At 39.6% G+C, this 17,645-nt stretch overlaps 3 protein-coding genes across 6 annotated transcripts; 1 reads left to right on the top strand and 2 right to left on the bottom strand.

The window, feature by feature from the left end:
* Window positions 1–436: 436 nt before the first annotated feature.
* On the top strand, window positions 437–7,244 carry LOC122767015 (tetraspanin-8-like). Of its 4 annotated transcripts, XM_044022335.1 has the most exons (10): window positions 438–752; window positions 2,136–2,201; window positions 3,213–3,326; window positions 3,414–3,488; window positions 3,640–3,738; window positions 5,329–5,415; window positions 5,538–5,597; window positions 5,703–5,786; window positions 5,862–5,965; window positions 6,741–7,244. In XM_044022335.1, the coding sequence occupies exons 1-10, from the start codon at window positions 669–671 to the stop codon at window positions 6,829–6,831; spliced, it is 864 nt and encodes a 287-aa protein (XP_043878270.1). In that variant the 5' UTR covers window positions 438–668; the 3' UTR covers window positions 6,832–7,244. The 4 variants fall into 4 exon arrangements, with proteins under 4 accessions (XP_043878269.1, XP_043878272.1, XP_043878271.1 ...); XM_044022334.1 differs by having other exon boundaries at window positions 437–752; window positions 5,703–5,965; XM_044022337.1 differs by lacking the exon at window positions 6,741–7,244 and having other exon boundaries at window positions 437–752; window positions 5,862–6,007.
* Window positions 7,245–7,290: 46 nt separating this feature from the next.
* Window positions 7,291–12,019, bottom strand: LOC122767016 (tetraspanin-8-like). The gene is made up of 9 exons (XM_044022338.1): window positions 11,696–12,019; window positions 9,702–9,767; window positions 9,469–9,585; window positions 9,317–9,391; window positions 9,066–9,161; window positions 8,817–8,912; window positions 8,678–8,725; window positions 8,341–8,424; window positions 7,291–7,792 (listed from the first exon to the last, which is right to left on the bottom strand). The coding sequence occupies exons 1-9, from the start codon at window positions 11,753–11,755 to the stop codon at window positions 7,709–7,711; spliced, it is 726 nt and encodes a 241-aa protein (XP_043878273.1). The 5' UTR covers window positions 11,756–12,019; the 3' UTR covers window positions 7,291–7,708.
* A 1,101-nt stretch (window positions 12,020–13,120) lies between these two features.
* Window positions 13,121–17,645, bottom strand: LOC122766995 (tetraspanin-8-like). Its single transcript, XM_044022288.1, has 10 exons — window positions 17,470–17,645; window positions 16,621–17,378; window positions 15,629–15,691; window positions 15,228–15,332; window positions 15,077–15,151; window positions 14,848–14,940; window positions 14,618–14,713; window positions 14,483–14,530; window positions 13,726–13,809; window positions 13,121–13,417 (listed from the first exon to the last, which is right to left on the bottom strand). The coding sequence occupies exons 2-10, from the start codon at window positions 16,678–16,680 to the stop codon at window positions 13,325–13,327; spliced, it is 717 nt and encodes a 238-aa protein (XP_043878223.1). The 5' UTR covers window positions 16,681–17,378; window positions 17,470–17,645; the 3' UTR covers window positions 13,121–13,324.

Raw genomic sequence — 17,645 nt, 5'->3', positions numbered from 1 at the left:
CATAAAATCGAGTGGGGGGCCGCAAGTTTGGGCCCTCTGACATAGATGAACCAACTCAACTCATTGAAAAAATTGAAAACATTTTGTTATGAATGAAAATACAACCTTTCAAAATTGCCAGCAGAGAAACCCAAAAACCTTCCCTACAACTTCTAAAAATCTACTTTTAGTTCACTTCGTAAACACACAATTGAGTTTCAGTTAGTTGTTGCTTTTAGGTATCGGGTTTTTTTTTTTCCAGCTGTAGTTTTTGTTTGTATTTCAGTTCAAGATTTGTTAGTTTTCGTTATTTTGCTTTAACTATAATAACCTTGCCTGTGACCTCTGTCCATAACGGACACAACCACAGCACCATGGGTTGAACGCTGGGATTTCCTACTGCACGTGAAGGCAGCAGCACAGGCTCCTGGATGTGGGCGGAGTCGGCCGTCCCGCAGGTCGCAGGCGTTACTTGTGTGTGTGTGTGTGTGTCGCTGTACTACATCACAGTGACGTCCTGTGCGGTCATTCACGCCACAGACGCCCTAACTGTTAAAATCCAACAATCAGCTGTGATCACACCCGCTGTATGTGACAGCTTTTAGGCTGCGCGAGAGAGAGAGAGACACGAGAAGAGAACGAGAAACGGCATCATCACCACCGCCATCATCATCATCTTCACCATCATCATGCAGCGGAGCAGTGCAGTGGTGGTGGTGGCGGATAAAACCACCATGAAAAGGCCGTTTATCTTTGCAAACGCTATGCATATGGTGAGTGGAACGTCGCCTGCTCTCCGTGTGGAAGCAGCAGGAGCCACGAGGCTTTATTGATTTATATGAATCACCTTTGTTTGCATGACTGCTGTTGTTTGTTTTGACCTAAATCACGAGTCAGTCTATAAATATCCCCCAAACAGCAGGAACAACTGTGTGTGTGTGTGTGTGTGTGTGACAGAGATGCTGCAGCGATGACTCCATTCCATCACAGGGACGTGCAGCAGTGCAACGTCTGCACCACATTTAAATGACCAAAGGTTATGAAGAAAAGCACAGCCAATACAAAAAGTCATTAATATAAATGAACAACTGTCACTTAAATCACATTTATATAAATAGTATAATTATCATTTTGGGGAGTTTGCAGTAAATCCCTGTGTGTTTGGATGCTTCAAACATAAATAACTGTATCAGCTGCTGCTTATGAGTGACAATGAAAAGGCAACACAAAGTTAATTGTTTAAAAAAAGTTGAATTCAATTCGATTATTTTCACGATTAATCGAGTAATAGTTTGGTCCATAAAATGCTGAAAAATCTTGATCAGTGTTTGTCAAACCCGCAAATGATGATGTTCTTGAATGTCTTGTTTTGTCCATAAACCAAAATGACTGATTACTTTTTATTATTGAGCAAAGAACCCGGAAAATATCACATTTAAAAAGCTAAAACTGTCAGAGATCTTGTTTTAATTATGTTAAAAAAAAAGCTTCAAAACGATGAATCGATTATCAAAATAGTTGACAATTGATTTAGTAATCAATTAATAATTGAGTAATTGTTTCAACTCTATATCAAAAGTGAAAGATTTTCAAATCGATGTTCACAATAACCGTGATAAATATTTGGGGAAACCAAAGTTGTGGTTTTAATCATCTTGTGCCCAGAAAACAACAAGAAGTCCAGATGTGTCAAATTCAAATGATCTGTGATGTAACAGTGTTTTGTTTATATATTTATTTCTTTTATTACTATGCAGAATGTCTTTAACCTTGTTTTATTTTGCATATTTCACTTGCAGTGTCCATACTTCTATTGTAAACTTCACTGTTGACTGTGTACAATACAGTACATACATATTTTTTATTAAGACTTGTTTATTAATGTGTCTCATTGTGGTCCTGTGGTGTCTGACATTCATATACATGTTTCATTGTGATATAAGATACAAAACACTATTGAATGAAACTGATTTATAAAGACAGAGACATTGGCCACAGATATCCCCATATCGGTCAACCTCTTATTTCTAAGAGCTTTTTAAAGAAATATTTATTGTTTATGTACAGTATAGTACAATTTCTTTTCAGGAAAAACTGCTTCCACTGGCTAAAGTCAAGTATTTTGTGAAACTTGACTTTATTTCTCTCCCCAAAAGGCGCTGTGCTCCTTCATGCTGACGATGACGGTCGCTTGGCACCGAGACCTGGTACAAACTGGCAAAGTAAGACCATCTTCAGATGTTCTTCTCCTTCTTCTGACTGGATGTAAACTATTCTCCATTGCATATACTGTTATTTACTTGAGATTGAAATCACTCTGTCGAGTCAGATTTTTAAAAGGTGCAAAAACAATAGCTGCAGTACTCAAGTGCAGCTATAGAATTATTAATGTTTCCTCGCCCATCAATACTGCCAGAACACACTTCAGCATCTTTTTTTTTTTTTAAATGTTGTTATTACTATGGAGGAGCAGAGTTCAAGCCCTCACGTCCACCAGCATCTGCCTATTTAAGTGTCCTTGGGCCAGACAGTGAATTATCTCCACGTGCTGCACAGGGTACAGCTCTGTAGCAAACCCTGACCTCTGACACCTTTTGAAGCAGTGCTGTGTCAGCAGTTCATCCGTGACAACAAAATAATGGGTTTAAAGTAAAGTTTATTTGAGTAGAACCAAATGCATGTTGGAATAAAAATTTAGTTGTTTTTTGGGGGGGTAAAAAAGGGACCCTAAGTGTGTTTTAGGGGGAGCATTCCATAACCTGACGCACAGCTGAATGTCATCCGCATAGGCGCGGGATGAAATGCCACTGTAACAGCTATTAATCTGTCAAAAAGGCATCATATATGATGAAAATAAATCGGGACCAAACTAGAGCCCTGGGGGACACCCCATGCCGGCAACAGAGAAAATTCTACCAGTAAGATAAAAACAATCAGGTCAAAGGCAGGTCAAGTAAAACAAATGCAGACAAACATTTCCCATTATCAGCAGCCTTCATTGTGTCGTTTTCGTTTAATGAATTTACAAAAACCAGATTATAGAGAGTAATGCTGTGAGTTTCTAAAACAGACGCGAGCTGCTCAGCAGCAACCTGTGTTAGCAGTTTGGACACAAATGGCAGCTTGGAAATAGGGATGGGATCTAAATCTTAACACACACCTGAACAATAATTATTTTTCAAAAACGGTGTCCCCTTTAACACGACTGTTTTTATTTATTTTTTGCTCCACAGCTGGTGTCCAATGTCTCCGTGGTATTAATGTACGTCATAGAGATCGGCTGCCTGCTGCTCTCAGTGCTCGGTGTGTTTGGAGCTTGTAAAGGAAAAAGATGGTGCTTAATTCTGGTAAAAACAAAACCTGCTCTGTGTTTTTGTGAATGTTGTGTGCGTTACTTCTGCGTCTCGTACTAATGTTGATTTGTGCGTTTGCAGTATGCGACTGGGATGGCGGCAGCCAGTCAAACAATCATCGTTAGGACGGCGCTAAGTTACCAAGAAATTTACGAGGTACGGTACTTGAATGCCCCATTTTGTTTGTTTTTTTTACAAACATTTTTTGTACATTATGTCTTATTAAAACCAGGGCAGCTGTTTAAGTTGCTGTTTTAACTAGTATACGTCCATACAAAAAGTACTCAGTGTGATTCTGTCTGTTCAGAAACGTGTGATACGTGAAGAGTCCAAGCTGCGGGCCATGATGCCGCTCACTGGAACCAGCAAAGCCAACAGGACCCTGTTGTACAGTATTCAAGAAGAAGTAAGCACTGACTGTTTTTGTTAATTACAGCTTGATGCGACTGTAAATTGACTCTGGTTTGATTATATAATGCAAAATACAAAGCATACATCCCTGACTGCCTGTCTTTAAAAGTGCAGTGCAAAAATAACCATTTATTTTCTCATATTGGAACTAGTTTTCATTATGTAATTTAGTTAGAACATTGAGACACACCTGTCCACTGACACTCACTTTTACTCCTGTGTCTTAATTTGGAATGATTATAATGCGCTCACTTGTGCAGCTACGTTGTCCATAATGCACTGGGAGAAATACAATGGAGCCACCTTTGGTCTATAAGGCATATTGGGCCCAGTTTTTAGTATCATTTAAAGACCCAAATGGATGATGCAACTGGTGTCATGAAAGGGAAACAGTGGAGCATGTTTGTAGTGTGACGATGAAAGGACAATGTTGTAGAGGAGTGCTACGAACCCTAAAACTGAACTGCTTTACTGGTATTTAATACCACAGAAGCAGCAGCGTACACAGTGTTTAAGTTGCAGCAAGGTCACAGAATTAAGTATTAGTTTAAATCTTGAGGATTCTCAAGAAAATACACAAGTCACATTGTGTTGCACAGGGTTATCTTCAGCTCCTACAATTGTTATAAGACAGAAAAGACACTGGAGGTAGACAACACACACTTTCACTACACTTCCCCAAAGACTGCAACCCCAAATGTGCGCGCGCACACACACACACACACATCACTTTCTAGACAGGTGGCAATCAGTCCTGATTAGACACACCTGCAGTTAACATAGCCTTCAGGGTGTGGCCAAAACTGTGGGCATGTCATTTCTTAAAGAGACATGACTGTGGCAGAACTGATACAGACACAAAATCATAGGATCTCAAAAGACATGATGCATTGTTTATGTGTTAGTTTGGTATATAAGCATTTAAAAGACCCACATGGATGAAGCAAATGGTGTCATGAAAGGGAAACACTACAATTGTTTGTAGTGTGACAATGAAAGGACATCAAATATGGACAAAATTAATGTATCTTTATGTTTTTAAAGATCAACCAGACTTTTAAGACAACTGTAAAATAGCTGGAATAGTGAAATTGATGCGACACTGAGGATGCAAACTGCTCTTAAATACCAGAGAAGCAGCAGCGTACACAGCGTTTAAGTTTAAGGTCACAGAATTAGCTATTAGTTTTAAATCTCAACATTTTCAACTCCTACGATGGTTACAAGACAGAACAGACACTGGAACACACACTTTCCCCAAAGACTGAAACCCCAAAAATGCAAGCACACACACATCACTTTGTAGACTCAGTTGGCGATCAGTCCTGATGAGACACACCTGCCATTAATCGTCTTAAGGGTGTGGCCCAAAATGTGGGCGTGTCAGTTCTTAAAGAGAGATGACTGTGGCAGAACTGATACCGACTCAAAATCATAGAATCTCAAAAGACGGGACACATTGTTCATGGTTACAGACATTGTTTATGTGTTAGTTTGGGATAATGTTAGGTTTATTTATTTTGTTTGCATTTATTATACCTGGCTTCTGTGTGTGTGTGTGTGTGTGTGTGTATGTCACCTCCAGTTCGAGTGCTGCGGTCTTATTGACGGCTATAAAGACTGGGGCTCTTTCATCCCTGCCTCCTGTAACTGTCAGTATCCAGGGAAATGTGTGAGTATCTCATGTTCTATGAGCAGAATATCAGCAATTAAGGGTGAGTCATCAGGGTCTATGCACCTGGAGTCAAATGTACAAATTCATTTTGCAATATGTTTTTTTTGTCATATTACCAGATTCGATTACGGGGCAGCGCCACACTCGGGGCTCCAAAGAATCACTACGTTTATCGAGAGGTAAAAAAAACAAGACAAGCTTCAAATAATGTGCTTCGTTGATTGATTTTTTGCCACCACATGTAGAACAAACCTGCAATTTTTGTTTTCCCCGCCCCCCCACAGCCTTGTCTGCCGATTTATGTCTCGGAGTTAAAGCTTGCATTTTCCCTGGCGATGGCGATACAGTTCGGAAGCGGAGTGTTTTGGGTAGGTTTTCTTCTGCGTTCACGTACACTGATGTGTTGCGCTCTAACCTGTGCTTGCTATTTCCTCATTTCACAGATGGTTTTACTTGTGATGAGCATCAAGCTGATGGGCCAGATCAAAAGGAAAGAGGAGTTCATGGCTCTCCTCCATTCAAACAGATATGTCCCCGGTGCCTTCTAGTAAACCTCGTACCTTTTTAATACATAAATATTTAAAATGATGATCAAGTGTACCTGTTTGAATTTGCACATATAAACACATTATGCTGTATGCCATAACCTAGCTATATTTTGTGCTATAGCAACATGTTATGTTTTCTTTGTGTGTGTGTGTTAATGCATGTAATTAATGCTGAAAAATAATCTACATGCATAGATTCATTTTAAATGAATTTTTATTCTCACATGCTTTTGGCAAGGTTCTTCCAGATTAAATATATAACCAAGAATTAAAATAAATGTACATATATATATGTGTATATATATGGAAATATATATGTATACATATATACTTTTTGTTATTTACAGGAAGTGTAATCTGACATGATTTATCTCCCTTGCCTTCACATCTGTGACTATTAATCCAACAATCTCGGACGCTATGCACGCTCGACTTCTTTTGAACAAATAGTTGCGAATATTTCTACTCGTCCAAAAGCACACTCTTTGAATTGTCAGCACTACGAGCAGTATTAATAACCTCCATGTAGCGTCTTTCTTAAACGGTGTTTACAAAGTGCTCGGAAAAAAACACACACGATTATTTATTTACTAACCTTAACGTGGCGACGCATTTTTCTTGGGTTAATGATCAGGTTAGTGTAGGAATGAGTTCCCCTGAGCTCTCGCTGGCGATTCCAGAATGTCTTGATGCCTTGTTATTATGCACATTGTATACCTGAAACTTAATCACTCCATTTTGTTTTTGTTTGTTTGTTGTTTTTCTTCCTTGAAGCACATTAACGACGTACGCGACATGTCCATTCAGAGGAGACGGGGGATTCTGTTTGGTTGCACAATCGGTAGACACGGCAGTAAATCCTTAGTGAATTCTCGTCTTGAATGTGATTTTTTTTTTTTTTTTTTTGGCGAGGCCACTGCAGACGAGACAGGCGGTGGGGGAGTGTTTTTAGCAGAGGTCGTACTGTCCCACCTGATGCCACTCATGACATCCAAGAAGCCTTTTTCCAAGCCATCGTTCACTGCACGAGCTGCCTGCAGTTAAAATCTTTTTTTCTTTTGTTTGACAAAATGTGCTATCAGAGGAGTTCATCACACGAAACAGCAGGTCCGATGTCTACCTGTGCACTTTAGCCATTAATGCCTAAATTACAGTACATGTTCTGTGTAGTATGGGATTTTCATGTGTCATGTGCATTTTTTTTTTTTCCTAATCTATGGAATGGAAGTGTCATGTAAAATTTTGTAAATATCAGGAATAAACAACGCAATTCTTGTATCACTGACGTCTTTTGAGTTCATGCAGAGCAGTCAAAACTTGAGGCTTGACAGGGAGTATGGACACTTTATTTGAATAAATTTTTTTTCCACCATTGTACTATAAGTGCATCAATTACATTTCTTTTTTTTAGTTAGTTAGTTAGTTAGCCAGTTACCTCGCTAGACATAGGTTAATCACATATGTTAATCACTTTTTAATTCTTTGATTAAAATAACACTGAAATAAAATCATACGGACCATAAAAATACTGCATTTTTGACGTGAAAAACAGAAGCTACAAACACACAGTGTACAAGGCGACAGTCTCAAGATATCACCAGCTTTTAGCAGTGTATATAGGTTTTAGATATGCAGTTCAGTAAATGTGCTGGTGAATGTATGACTGTAAAAGCTAGTCCATATAGAAGAGAGAGAGATTTTCCAGGTTCTGCAGCGACAGTGTTACCGTTACTTCAGTTTTTTCATGAACGGTAGACCACCCCTGGAGAATGTTCCTTCTCGAAAAACTTGCACAAGACAACAATGGACACCACCACCGACAGCATCTAAAAGGACAGCGAAACACACACGAGTCTGTACTCTGTGCCACAGATTTTAATCACAGAGAGCTGCAATTTCAGAACGAGACAGAAGGGGGCAGAAAAGGCAAAGCAAGCAAAGTGATGGGTTTGCGCTGCACTCTTCTTCTCATTGTCAATGCACTTTCGATTCACCGCCTGAGGAGCAAATCCTAGCATTTCTCATGCAGTGTGAAAGCCACTTTATCTGAGATACTGTGTGTGGGATTATTACCACATAAAGGGCCACGATGTGTCATCAGAGATTAGGGAAGCGTGTTGAGAATTGAGAAGAAAAAGTACAGCATCTTGTGTCAATTCATGTCACGTTTGACAGATGAGACTTGCAGTAACCATTTTAAAACACTCAATGTCACTGTTGTACATACTTTGAGGTGCGAGTCTGCCTGAAAACTATCAAAGTTGAAGGGAACATACGGTGACGTACGCCGGGCAAATATTAGCATTCAAGCAGTTCAAGCTAAACAATAGGAGTACACGTGAGCCATGCAATCCTACAGAGCAACGGTACATACCCAGAGCATTGAGAGGACAATCGTCACTCCAAGCGCGACGTTGGCATACTGCATATCTTCTTCCAGCAAGTACGGAAGACACGGCTGCGAGAGAAAAGCAGTCATCAATCCAACATTTAACTGTCACGCTTGTCACTCAAGTCAGACTTTGACATTCTCTGCGTCTGTCGTCCATCTGCCTTACGGCGTGATGACGTGTTGAGGATTCAGAGAAGTTCTGTTGCTGACCTCATAACAAGCCCGGGTGTCTGTCACGACCTCTGGTGAGTATTCACTGAATGCAGACCAACATAATCCTTGATTTAAGTTTACACCAACGCCGGAATGTTGCCATTACCTTTTCATAAACCATAAAGACCTTGTTGTCTGGTGTTTGGAGTTCCACCTATAATGCACAGAGGGGGTCTTTAGCTGGAACAGGTGATGCTGCAACAACAACATTACACCTGTAGAGGAGTGTAGACAGTGTCACTCACACATGGATTAGTCACTGGATGGCCAGTGCATTCACAAGATAGTGGGATTTCGTCGCCCCAGTCCATGTAGCCATTAGCTAATCCGCAGCACTGAAACTGTGACGTAGGAGAAAAACACAGTCAGTAGAGAAGCCTTTTTTTTTTTTTTTTAATCACCGTGATTGTGAAAATTTGTGACATAGATTGATCTCTCACATGTCAGTTAGGGACACATGCATTTGTGTTATTACATGGTTTTTTTTTACCTACTTGTGCCTGTTGTTCTGAAAATTCTTCTTGAAACTCCTTACTGGTTTCAGACAGTGGACCAAGATCCTGGTAATCCTTTCTGAATTCGTTAGCTATCTGAACAAAAAGCCAAGAAAGAGTTTTTTGTGGAATCATTCAGCACAATCTATGGAAAACTCATGTTTTAAATCTGTCACCATTATAACTGAGCTAAACGTCAGCTTGTTCCTGTAAAAAAAACAACACCTTTGTAATAGTTTGTGTAATAATACCTCAGACTTACTACCCAATGCGACGATTGAAACGAGGAACAAAATCAGGCTCATCAGGATCATTCCAGCTGTAAACTGAGACACAAAGAGGCATGAGCAAGAGAACCCTGTCAAAGGCATTTGAACGACGTCACTCACTTAAAATTACCCACCACTATTACAGCCCATTTCTTCTTTTTGCAGACACCAACCAAACCAAAGACGACCAAGACCAGCGGTATGATGAGGAAGACATACACGTAATGTATGTCTTTAAGCTGTGAAGCAAGCTGAAGGAGAGGTCATGTGAGGCTTTGTAAGCACTGAAAAATACCGGCGCTAAATGAGCATGATCGTGACTGTGCGTGGGAATTGTATTAACGTAGGAACAGCTGGCAGATGTTACCTCTGGACTATTGACGAAGAGTCCATGAACAATCAGGACACATACGAGCAGTAAGACATTGACAATCTGCAAAAAAAAACCCAGCAACATTCATGACTTTTCCAGGGAAACACAGAGCAATTTGACATGACTTCCACTCACTTTCCACTCATAGGACTTCAGACACAAGAATCAAGCTGAACAATGCCGATACTGTATATCAGTTAAAAAGACTTAACAATCCTAAAAACGTGTGTTAATCTCAAGGGCGATGACTCATGAGGTGCAGAATACTTAATCTGCTGAATGAATTCCTCGCATGCAGCGGAGTGTGTTTTTGCTAGTGGAGAAGCTTGAGTCTATTGTCTTTAAATAAGACTATTTAGTATGCAGTTAAAGTCTCCGCCCACAATGGTGATGACGCCAGTTGTAAAGTTAGAACTGCGCGCAGGAGGACAGCAATAACTGTACATTGTAAGACACACTTACCAACAACAGATCAGGGACTTTTATCTTTAATACAGTATACTGTATATATTTTTATATATATATATATATATATATATACATATATATATATACATATCTATATATATATATATAGATATGTACATATATATAATTTAATCTAATATACCCTTTCCTCTACTTCTTGAGGTAAATGAAGAAAAATAAGACACTTAATGGGATGTTCTTCATCAAGTATTATTTAAGCTGATTTAAATGTCTACTACACACAGATGCTGGTGCACATGCTTACATGTACAGTATATTGGACTTAAAAGACACTTCGCTCATAAATGTATGAAGTTCAGCGGCCTCCGCTTGAGGGAATTGTCTTTATTGGGCGCTTTTTGGGATTTTCATTGATTTCCCCCCTGATCTAAAATCAGGTAAAGCTCAAACTCAATTCAAGATCATGTGGATCAATCTATTTGGGGACAGTGGAAGGCATGGCCACATTCTGACTGCAGCTGCTTTACCCATATAGAGAATGTAGTATTTGACCCACCCACCAAGCGAGTGAACACACCCTCCACTGTTCCACAATCCGAGTGATGGGAAGTCCAGCCCTTTTGGCTCGGCTCTTCTTACAGCTCCCTAAACGGTTATCAACTGGGGCAACCTCTCACTGAACATTTTCTTGACACAAACTTCTACCATAAAATCAATATCAATCCAGACAGCCTCATTATCTTGATGGTTCTAAGAGGATGAACTGAAAAACTTTTTTTTGTATTTTGATTTTCATTTCAGTTAGAGCTGAAACAATTAATCGATGAATCAATAAATAATCGATTACTAAATTAATACTTAATAATTAATACAACTATTTTGATAATCGATTAATCGGTTTGAAGCTTTTTTCACGATTAAAACGAGATTTCCGTTTGTTTAAGCTTCTTAAATGTGTTCTTTGCTCTGGATAACAAAGAAATCATTAAAAGTTATCATTCTGGTTTGTGGACATTTGAGAACATCATCATTTACAGGTTTGACGAACACCGATCAACATTTCTTAAGGTTTTCTTATATTTTATGGACCAAACGATTAATCGAGAAAATAATCGACAGATCAATCGATTATGATTAATCTTTTAAAATAATGGTGTCAGGCATGCTTTGGGCGTGTCTTAGTGGTGATATGCGGTCACTGCATAACACCACTGGGCTATAAAATCACAGTGTGGTAATAGACCGCTCTGTGTTTATCATCAGCTCGATCTAATGTTAGCCCCGGTGCAGAAAGATGTGTGGCAGATGTCGGTTACACGACATCTGCGCAGAGCAGACACCCACACTCAAGGGGTTTATTCGTCCCGCGACTGGAAATTATACATAAAACAAAAACACATGAAAGTGAAGTTAGTTAACACGTGATTACAGCACACGTGCAGACCAACAACTATGCTGGTTTGTTGGTTTGCAATTAAAAACCCTTTTGACGACGTCGTCCGAAAGACGGAAGAGAAAAAAAACAACAAAAACAAACAAAACAAAAAAAAAACACTTACCATAATCACACTTGCCACGGCAATGAAACTCCGTTTCAAACAGATGTGCACTTTCGCCATTTTATGTTCCTGATTGAGTATACCTACGAATATTAGATCTGCAATAAAATAACTGTAAGAGAGAGGGACAGTTATCTCGTAGTGTTCAAAAATAGACGTGGAAGGGAGGAGTCCTTGGGCGATGAGGTAGGTGGGTTTTGTCCCGCCCTCCCTTCAGCTACTGCTGCGGTCAAGCTGCCGAGTATGACCACACTCGTTTCTCTGTGGTCAAACTATCTGACGCCGAATTCTGACGCACTCCTTACATTGGCTTTTCGGGCTGAGTTGTGAGGACGTCGACATCCGGTTTTCAAAATAAAACAGACCGGGGTGTGTCCCCGAGTGCACGTTTGAAAGCACATATCCTTTATTTGGAAAACACTGAAACGTTTCGAGACCTTATAATTGGACTTTGAGCAACTGTATAAAGAGGGTTCTCTATGAGACTGACTTAAAGAGGTTGTGTTCAGGACAGCTATGACTACTAGCATAATGTGCATCAGACATTTTTACTGTACGTCTTTAGAGAAATTTCAAGTTAAAAGTCCCGCACATTGGCACTTTTTAATCGAAAACACTTTAATTAAAACAAAAAATTCCATACGTTCAGGAAAAGATTGATAAAGTTGTGTTCAGGACATCTACAGTAGCCTATGACTACTAGCCATGCTACTAGCATACTAGAAGTTAGTTTTATAGAAATTTCAAGTTAAAAGTCCCATATTGGCACTTTTTAATTGAAAGAATTCTCAAGTTTTAGATGTAAATCAGTTCAGGAAAAGACCGATAAAGTTGTGTTCAGGACATCTATGACGACTAGCATACTGTTTATCAGACTTTTACTGTACGTCTTTAGAGAAATTTCAAGTTAAAAATCCCACACATTGGCACTTTTTAATCGAAAACATTTTCAAATTTGATATGTCAACAAACATTTCCAAACGTACTTTACGGTTTTAGAGAAATGTCAAGTGAAAGGTCCCATACATACAGGACTTTTTGCTCATCCTACACAATTGGTCCTGATGACAGTGCGCAGGACAGTGGTGCCCCACTTTTTGAGCCCCAGATTTAGGAAACTGTTTGATAATTGCAATTAAATGTAAATTTATTTAATCGCCTCTTGGGGAAAAACAATTATATACAGATTTTGACTTGTTTGTTTATTTATTTAATTATTTATTAAAATTACATGAAAAAGTAGTAAAAGAAAAAACAAACCAGACCATAAAAATGTTTCATTGCATCCTGTATGTATTTGTGTGGCACTGGCACCTATGATCTAGAAATATGAAACAGCACATTAAAAGTTTTATTGAGGTGAGGAATAGAAAAGGCACTGATAAATTGCAAAGCTGTGTTGTGTTTGTATATATACACATACACTGTACATACAATACTATGCGAAAGTCTCAGGGCACCACCAGCTTTGTGTTACTGTATAGATAGGTTTAGACATGAAAAATAAATAAATGCACTGGTACATTTGAGTGCAAAAGCCACAATATATGCAGTGGAAGAGAGAGGGAAAAAAATACATAGTAGTGCAGCCAAAAAAGTAAAGGAAAGAAATTTAAAAAGAAAGTTACTTCAGTTTTCTCCTGTGTGGTAGACCACTGCTGGAGCATCTTCCTTCTGGCACAACTTACACAAGATGACGATACTCAACACCACAGACAGCATCTGAAGGACAACGAAACACACGTTTTCACACAAACAAAATCTCTGTGCTCCACAGCAGTTTTTTGTTTAGAAGACAATTCACTTGACTGACGTGAGAGTATCAATCTGTATCCTTTTTTACGTTTGTATTTTGGAAGTTGGGCTCAATAAACTAAATATATAAGTTGAAAGGAACATACAGTAACATATACTGGGCAAACATGTCATTCATTTCTGGAATCAAGTGGTTCAAACATAAATTTGACAACACAGGGAGGCAGGTAGTTGGGTACATGAGCCATGCAATCCTAAAGAGCAACAGTACATACCCAGAGTAACGAGAATGCCATCGCTATCCCTCCCACTACAGTGATGAACCACTCATAGTTTTCCATCAAGTATGGAAGACATGGCTGCAAAAGAAAAGCAGTTTCCAATCTTACTTTGAATTGTCATGTTTGACATTCAGTCAGACTTTGACACTACTTTGGCTGCCTATACTCGATGTGAAGTTCTGTTGCTTACCATGTAACAACCTGGATTTCTATCATGACCTCTGGAATCTACAAAGTGTTTTCCTTTCTTGTAAAATTCTGTGTGGACCCTTGAGATGATTGCGCAAGAAAGTCCTGGTCGATCTAATTCACTTAAAACTGTAGCACGTCCGTTTAAAATATCAACAATCGTCTTACATTATCATTGAATTTTTTTCACCAACTATATAAACACAACTGAGCAAAAAGTACTAAAAATGATTAAAATTGGATTGAATTTGTGAAATTTGAAACACATCAGAGTTCACTAAGCTGAAAAAACGGTCTAATTGGTGACTTCTGCACAATTATCACTACATTATATCGCTAATAAAATAATCATCATAACATTGATTCAATAACACATAAGACGAAAAAACACACATTTTAAGGCCTGAATATGGAGCAGTGTACCAAATAAAGTGATAAAGTGGCTTGTTGGTATACACACACACACACACACATATGTATATCCCTGAATGCAGACAACCATTTTCTTGATGAGACAAAGATTAACACAGTTCATGCAGCAACACTGTAATGCTATCATTACCTTTTCATAAACCATTCTGACGCTGTCGTCGCTGGTGTAGAGCTCCACCTATAAGACACAGGGGAATCTTTAGCTGGAACAGGTGATGCTACAACAACATTACATCCATGGGCAAGTGTAAACAGTGCAGCTCACACATGGATTACTAGTTGCGCTGCCAATGCATTCGCAAGTGTCTGGGATGTCGTGGCCCCAGTCCATGTAGCCCCGAGCTAATCCACAGCATTGAAACTGGGACGTAGGAGAAAAACACAATTGATAAAGAAGCGATTTATCTCTATGTATTTCTTAAATACACAGATTTCTCACATGTCAGTTCAGGACAAATGCATTTGTGTCATTAGACATAGCCCATTTTTACTTACTTTTTTCTGTTGTTCTGATAAATTTAGTTGAAATTCCTGACTTTCAGACAGTGGTCCAACGTCCCTGTATTTATTCCCAAACTCTTCAACGAGCTGAACAACAAAACACGTATTGTTCAAGAATCCCCACCAGACATGTTTTGGAATGATCAACACATACAGCAACTGTGGTGGGTATAATTATAAAGGCACATTGGGACAATAGAGTTTGTGATTAACTTTGTATTACCTGAGTCTTACCAGCCAAAAAAACGGCTGACAAAAGTAACATAATCGCGTCTATCAGGATCATTCCAACTGTAAACTGAGACACAAAAAGATATGAGCAACCAAATCCTGTGAAAGGCATTTCCTGTAGTCACTAACTTAAAATGACCCACCACTATGAGAGCCCACTTCTTCTTTTTGTAGACACCAAACACACCAAGGATGACCAAAACCAGAGGTGTGATGGTGAAGACCAACAGTTGAGGTTTGTTTTGAATCTGTGAAGAAAATTGAAGCAGATGTCACGTTAGGCTTTGAAACACTTGAAATACTGGTGTATACACACACACTCTTCGCAAGTCCATGGTTCCGTCTTTATTTACTGCAGCATTAAGTGATTCAGTGTGACTTTTTTATTGTCAAAGCTGCAATTGGATCACTGGAAATACTGAGGTGGGTTTAAACGAGAAATCGTTACTGTGCTTTTTCTGAAGAAATAAAAATATTGTACAAAATTCTCTTTGTCTCTGTCGTAGCCAAGTCTTTGTTTTATTACAGTAGTAACAGATGTTACCTCTTCACCATCAGGGAGGTGTCCATTAGCAATCAGATCTCCAAACATTATGGCATTGAGGATCTGCAAAAACCAACAATACCACAACATTAATGACTTTCAGGAAAATAAACAGCAATTTAACACGATTGATCAACAATTAGGGACCACTAGGGCCAATTTTACCTTGGCTATCAACAGGATGATTGAGTATGCAGTTAAAGTGCCTGCCCACAATGGCAATATCTGACCACACCAGCTGTAAAGTCAGAGTGTGCATGAGCGCAGTACACACGGGTGTCATCAGATCGGGTATATATATAGATAATCAGAGTTCAGGTAGGCTACAACATGAAAACGTGTCAAAACTGAAGAATGTTTCTAATTTCTTTTTTCCGATGGAACGTTAAGCAGAAACCGAGAAGCGGAGTGATGAGGGAGAAACTTGATAAATGACCCGATTTATGTACTCATCAAAACTGTGTCATTACAAATTCAAAATACTACATTTTAGGTGGTGCTAAGAATCTGTTATTTACAGTGAATAATACTGTAAATACACAAATCCTGCACTCTTTAGGTGCATTTTTGGTTTTTCGTCATTCACTTCACACAACCTGTGGCTCTTTGTAGCTTTGAAAAGAAAAAGGTATTTTCATTTTTTCCTGTCCAAGTGAACGCCCCTTATTTAGAGATCAAGGCTGTTTTTGTAAAGTGTTAGTAGTAACACGCCGTGTGTCACATTCAATGTCTACATCAAATGCAATATTAAAAAGCATTGACAAAGTTGTGTGTGAAATACACAACTTTGTCAAGTGTAAATGAAGAAGTACACATTTGGACAGCTTATAATTTACAGTACTAGAACAAACAAAGGTACAAAAAAACAAATCACATTTATTGTGTTTACAGTCAAGCTTAGTTGTCGAACATGTGTGTGTGCACATTTTCCTCCGTTTGCAACATCAGTAAAACATTATGACATTTAAGCAAGGGTTGTAGAAAAGACTTACCGCAATCACATTTATCACGCCAATGAAACTCCGTTTCAAACAGATGTGCACTTTCCCCATCTTCTTTTCTTGAATGCAGAGTTAGTGGATGTAGGATTATTAAATCTATGGAGAGAAGATGAGGTTATATCTGAGTGGTGGAGGGGAGGAGCCCAAACAAGGATGGGTGGGTTGTGTCTCCCACTCCCTCCCTTCCCTTCATCTGTTGTTTCACTGTCCGTGTAAGTGCCCTGGGCGAGATTGGGATTCTGTTTAATTCATTTAAATTTGACAGGTCTGAACTTCCATACTTCTTTTTTCTGTCTTGCTGTTCTGTACGGTGGCCTAGAAGTGCAAATCACCAACACAAATAGAAAAACATTAACTGAAACACAATGACATTAACTGCAACGGAAACGGTGCTGTCCAACAATGATCATCACAGGGCCACATAGAGACAAACAACCATTCACTCTCACTCTCAGCAGTGACGGACTGGCCTGTTCCCCGCAATGTTGGTGAGTTGCGGAGCTTCCTGTGCCTGGCGTCCTACTACCGGCATTTCGTCAGGGATTCATCACCATCACCAGCCCCCTGCATAAGCTGACCCAGAAAGGACAGGCATTCTAGCGGGGTGAGGACTGTGCAGGACTGTGCACATGCTTTCTCCCACCTCTGGTTGGCGCTCATCGAGGTCCCTGTATTGCTTACCCCGACTCCCAGAGACCATTCATCGTAGGCACGGATGCCAGCGATGTGGGTCTCAGTGCAGTGCTGTCCTAGGAGGGGGAGCAAGGAGAGCAGGTCAGCCATCCAAAGAGGAACTACTGTGTAACCCTTGTCCTGGCCCTTTGCTGCTTTCATCCATACCTCTATGGGCAGAGGTTCCTGCTGTGCACCGACCATGCTTCCCTCACCTAGCTTCTCCACTTCAAAGAACCAAAGGGGCAGCTGGCACGGCCGCTTGAGACACTTCAAAACTACGACTTTGAAATCCACCACCGGGCTGGTCGTCACCACACCAACGCAGAGGCACTGTCCCGACG

The sequence above is a fragment of the Solea senegalensis genome, linkage group LG3 (genome assembly GCF_019176455.1).
Source record: "Solea senegalensis isolate Sse05_10M linkage group LG3, IFAPA_SoseM_1, whole genome shotgun sequence".
NCBI classification, from domain to species: Eukaryota; Metazoa; Chordata; class Actinopteri; order Pleuronectiformes; family Soleidae; genus Solea; species Solea senegalensis.
The sequence above is the reverse complement of the archived record's forward strand: the minus strand, read 5'-3'. Positions and strand labels throughout refer to the sequence as shown.

Excerpts from the sequence above, each read along its gene's own strand:
- LOC122766995 (XM_044022288.1), bottom strand. The coding sequence starts at position 16,680 with ATGGGGAAAGTGCACATCTGTTTGAAACGGAGTTTCATTGGCGTGATA. Across the intron at positions 14,714-14,847 it reads TATCAGAACAACAGAAAAAA|TTTCAATGCTGTGGATTAGC; the intron begins GTAAGTAAAAAT and ends CCTACGTCCCAG. Across the intron at positions 14,531-14,617 it reads GCGCAACTAGTAATCCATGT|GTGGAGCTCTACACCAGCGA; the intron begins GTGAGCTGCACT and ends TGTGTCTTATAG.
- LOC122767016 (XM_044022338.1), bottom strand. The coding sequence starts at position 11,755 with ATGGCGAAAGTGCACATCTGTTTGAAACGGAGTTTCATTGCCGTGGCA. Across the intron at positions 8,726-8,816 it reads ATCCAGTGACTAATCCATGT|GTGGAACTCCAAACACCAGA; the intron begins GTGAGTGACACT and ends TGTGCATTATAG. Across the intron at positions 8,425-8,677 it reads TCTTTATGGTTTATGAAAAG|CCGTGTCTTCCGTACTTGCT; the intron begins GTAATGGCAACA and ends TTTCTCTCGCAG.
- LOC122767015 (XM_044022334.1), top strand. The coding sequence starts at position 669 with ATGCAGCGGAGCAGTGCAGTGGTGGTGGTGGCGGATAAAACCACCATG. Across the intron at positions 2,202-3,212 it reads ACCTGGTACAAACTGGCAAA|CTGGTGTCCAATGTCTCCGT; the intron begins GTAAGACCATCT and ends TTTGCTCCACAG. Across the intron at positions 3,489-3,639 it reads GTTACCAAGAAATTTACGAG|AAACGTGTGATACGTGAAGA; the intron begins GTACGGTACTTG and ends CTGTCTGTTCAG.